This window comes from Pinus tabuliformis, chromosome 5_2 (genome assembly GCF_031772625.1).
Source record: "Pinus tabuliformis cultivar Carrire ecotype Pingquan chromosome 5_2, CPIR1, whole genome shotgun sequence".
In the NCBI taxonomy this organism is placed as follows: domain Eukaryota; kingdom Viridiplantae; phylum Streptophyta; class Pinopsida; order Pinales; family Pinaceae; genus Pinus; species Pinus tabuliformis.
The window spans coordinates 853,403,604-853,408,018 of record NC_142306.1 but is presented as its reverse complement, the minus strand read 5'-3'; the positions used below and the strand labels follow the sequence as shown (position 1 = coordinate 853,408,018).

At 41.4% G+C, this 4,415-nt stretch overlaps 1 protein-coding gene across 1 annotated transcript; it reads left to right on the top strand.

The window, feature by feature from the left end:
- The first annotated feature begins 237 nt into the window (after positions 1-237).
- On the top strand, positions 238-1,903 carry LOC149161989 (anthocyanin synthase-like). The gene is made up of 3 exons (XM_089437111.1): positions 238-813; positions 909-1,236; positions 1,316-1,903. The coding sequence occupies exons 1-3, from the start codon at positions 317-319 to the stop codon at positions 1,571-1,573; spliced, it is 1,083 nt and encodes a 360-aa protein (XP_089293237.1). The 5' UTR covers positions 238-316; the 3' UTR covers positions 1,574-1,903.
- The last annotated feature ends 2,512 nt before the right edge of the window (positions 1,904-4,415 follow it).

Genomic DNA, 4,415 nt, shown 5'->3' with positions numbered 1-4,415 from the left:
ATCACGTGCCAACTTACCAGTCTCTCCATGCTTTCCTCTACCAGTCTAACTCAATGACGCTTTCACTAAACGGTACTGAACAGCGCACATAGGAATGATACACGAGGCCACAAAACAACCATTAACACATTATCAATACATTAATAATCCTGCACAATCGAGTGGTGGCCCAACCGTCCACGATGTGAGAATAGCTGTGGTGTTTCCAATCTCCAGTCTATTTATACCACAATCTTCAGCACAAACTGCACACCACATTGCTATTTATTGCTCTCTTCATTCTACAAGGATTGCTGAATTCTAGTTTCTAGTTATCATGGCGCCAGCACGAGTGGAGAGCCTGGCATTGAGCGGCCTGGCCGCTATTCCTGCCGAGTACGTGAGACCAGTGGAGGAGAGGCCTACTGAGTGCGTTCTCAACTTGAAAGGAGGAAACGAAGCTGAAGGGCCGCAGATTCCCGTGGTAGACGTTGCCGGATGGGATTCTGCCGACGAGGAGATCAAGAAGGAGATCGGGCGTCAGGTGGCGGAGGCAAGCAGATCGTGGGGAGTGATGCAGCTGCTGAACCACGGCATATCTGAGATTCTGATAGAGCGGCTTCAGGCAGCCGGGAAGGCGTTCTTCGATCTCCCTGTTGAAGAGAAAGAGAAGTACGCGAATGACCACGCAGCGGGGAAGATAGCGGGGTACGGCTCCAAGCTCGCCAACAACGCCAGCGGTCAGCTTGAATGGGAAGATTACTATTTCCACCTGCTATGGCCTGAACAGCGCAGAGACATGACCACCTGGCCGAAGCACCCCCAAGAATACATGTATTTATCTCTTCTTACTCTGTTTTACACTGTTTTACATATTTTTATATACTAATTCATCATTAATTGATTTATGGTTTATGAATACATTGCAGCGAGGTGACAGACGCTTACGGTCGGCAGATACGGAAGCTTGTGACCAAAATCTTGGCCACGCTTTCGTTGGATCTGGGCGTGGAGGAAGACAGAATGGAGCGCGTGCTCGGCGGTGAAAATCTGGAAATGCAACTGAAAATAAATTACTATCCACGCTGTCCACAACCGGAGCTCGCTCTCGGAGTGGAGGCACACACCGACATCAGCGCACTCACATTTCTTCTGCATAACATGGTGCCCGGCCTTCAGCTCTTCAAAGACGGCAAATGGGTTACCGCCAAATGCATTCCGGGCGCCCTCATCGTCCATATTGGCGACCAAGTAGAGGTACGCCGTTATTCCAATTTCACTCATCGTTTCATCGTTTATCAGATTTCATAATTAATGTTTAATTGCCAATTGTCAGATTTTGAGCAACGGGAAATTCAAGAGCGGGCTGCACAGAGGACTGGTCAACAAAGAGAAGGTGAGGATTTCGTGGGCTGTGTTCTGTGATCCGCCAAAGGATGCGCTGATCGGCCCCATGAAGGAGATGGTGGACGAGGACAATCCTCCGTTGTTTCCGGCGAAGACCTTCCAACAGCACACCGATCATAAGCTGTTCAAGAAGGCCCAAGCCCAGGCGGAGGCCCAAGCCGCCCAAAAACTCGCTCAGTCTACCTGAAGTTGTACAGGTCTACGATGTGATGGTTCTTAGAAAGAGTATATGGTACTGTTGTGGGTGTGTTACTGCAGTGTGACTGACTTTACTGGTTATGATTAGTGACTCGCTAGGTTGTTCGATATGCAGTCCATTATGAGGTCAGCGGGTATCACTGTAAGAGTGCCTCAATGACAGGTAAATTATTAGGGGATATGATGTCCATATGGTCTCTCTGTTAATTCACAGAAAATTTCTAAAATAACGGGGATAGCCTGTAGTGGGGTTTGGACAGGATGGAAAGTTTATATATATAAAGAGGTTTGTTTTAAATAACATTATAGGTTTATTTTAGGTGGGAATTTAGCACATTTCAAGATGATAATTTTTAAAAAGAAATTACATTTATCTTTTCTATAAATTGTATTTTATACTATATAATTTAAATTTGTAAGTTTAAATATTTTTTCGTTGGATTTAAAAGAAAATTAGAAAAAAAAAACTTCAGAAAATCAAAATGTAAAATAATACAACTACTTCAAACTTTTTAATTATATATATATATATTTCAGATAAAAATAATCAAACTTTGAATTAATCAGAAGGAGTTGAAGCACACAGGTGTGTATACCACCTGGAGACTGCACTCAACAAACAAGGAGGAGACTCTCGCTCACATTCGCTCTGCATTACATGAATGAATATTACATATTAATACATGACTGAAAATTAGGTAGCTGAAACCAACCTCCTAAATTCTAGGAACAACTCCTAAACAAAGAAGGTACGTTACAACCACATAACCATTTCTCCATTATTTCTAACTCCCCCCCTTAATGGAGAAAGGGTTATTTTGCACACCTAACATCCCTCTAAATAACTCAAACTTTACTCACCCTAGAGGCTTAGTAAAAATGTCAGCTAAATTATCACAAGTATTACAATAATCCACACAAATTTCCTTAGACTGTATCTTTTCTCGGACAAAGTGAAACTGAGTATCAATGTGTTTAGTATTCTTATGGAAAATGGTTGCTGCTTTTTGTCCTTCGCCTGCATCACTAAGCAATCTCCTCAACCAAATGGCTTCGCATGTAGCTGCACACAACGCCTCGTACTCTGCTTCACATGACGATAATGCTACAGTGCTTTGCTTTTTGCTGCTCCACGAAATAACCCCGGATCCAATACTAAATGCATAACCTGTGATGGATCTACGATCATCCAGGTTGCCTGCCCAATCAGAATCTAAATAACCTGCCAAAGTAACATCAGAAATGTCAGTGTATAAAATACCATAATTGCAAGTACCACTAAGGTACCTCAACACACATTTTGCTGCATTCCAGTGACTGTCAAGTGGTCTGGACATAAACTGGCTCAGCACACTAACAGAGTATGCCAGATCAGGTCTAGTTGTCGTGAGATATATCAGACTTCCCACTAGCTGTCTATACAAAGTGGCATCCACCTGTTTTGTGCCATCGTCACTGCTTAACTTGAGGTTCTGCTGCAATGGTGTTGCTGTTGTTTTACACTGTTCCATTCTGAATCGTTCCAACAGGTTTCTGGGCATACTTTCCTTGAGTTAGAAAAGTTTGACCAGAAACTTTCCACACTTCTAGTCCTAGGCGATAATGAAGATCACCAAGGTCTTTCATTTCAAATTCCTGTGACATTTGCTGCTTGATTTCTTTGATTAAACTATTTGCATTCCCTGTTATTATCATGTCATCCACATACAAAGAAATCAAAATGATTTGCCTCTGTTTATTTATCTTGGTGTACAGATTTGGATCGTTGAGGCTCCTATGGAAACTATGCTGAACAAAAAATGAATCAATTTTATCATACCATGACCTGGGTGCTTGTTTCAATCCATAAAGTGCCTTATGCAGTTTACACACTAAATGTTCCTGCCCCTTTTTCACAAAACCAGGAGGCTGTACTAAATATATTTCTTCTTTTAATTCTCCATTCAGAAATGCAGATTTAACATCTAATTGGTGTAGCTTCCATTTATGTTTTTAAACAGATTAGCATTCTAATTGTATTAAGTTTAGCTACAGGGGCAAAGGTGTCATCAAAATCAATTCCTTCCTGTTGTGAATAACCCTTTGCTACCAGTCTTGCTTTGAATTTTTCTACAGTACCCTCTGAATTTATCTTAGGTTTATACAGCCACTTACAACCTATAGGGGTTCTTCCTTCTGGCAGCTCAACTAAGTCCCAAGTATGGTTTCTATATATGGATTCCATTTCTTCATGCATTGCAGCCCTCCATTCATCTGATCTACTTGCTTCTTCATAATTTGAGGGTTCTACAATATTTAAAATTTTGGACATTAAAGCATAGTCTCTGAATTTTGCAGGTAGTCTAGTCTTGCTACCTGATCTTCTTGGTAAAGGACTCACCTCAACTCTTCCTGTTTCAGCACTGTCTGGGCCTACATCCTCACTAATTGAGCTATCTGCTGCTACTTCTTCCTGTTTCTGCTCCTGCTCCTTTTCTTCTTCTTCTTCTTCACTGTTCAGTTCTATCAGAAATGGAATGTGGCTATCATTGTTAGAGTCTTCCTTTCCATCTCCTATCTGTTCATGAAAAATGACATCTCTGCTTGCAAACACTTTATGAGTCACATGATTATATAATTTGTATGCCTTATACTCTGTGCCATATCCTACAAATATACATTTCAAGGCTTTGGGGTCTAGCTTTCTCCTATCTGCTTTCGGTACATGAGCAAAAGCTTTAGATCCAAATATTCTTAAATGAACGACTACTGGTTTAAGTCCAAACAGTGCTTCAAAGGGGGTTTTGAAGCCTAGACATTTGGTGGGACTCCTATTCTTTAAATAAACAGCA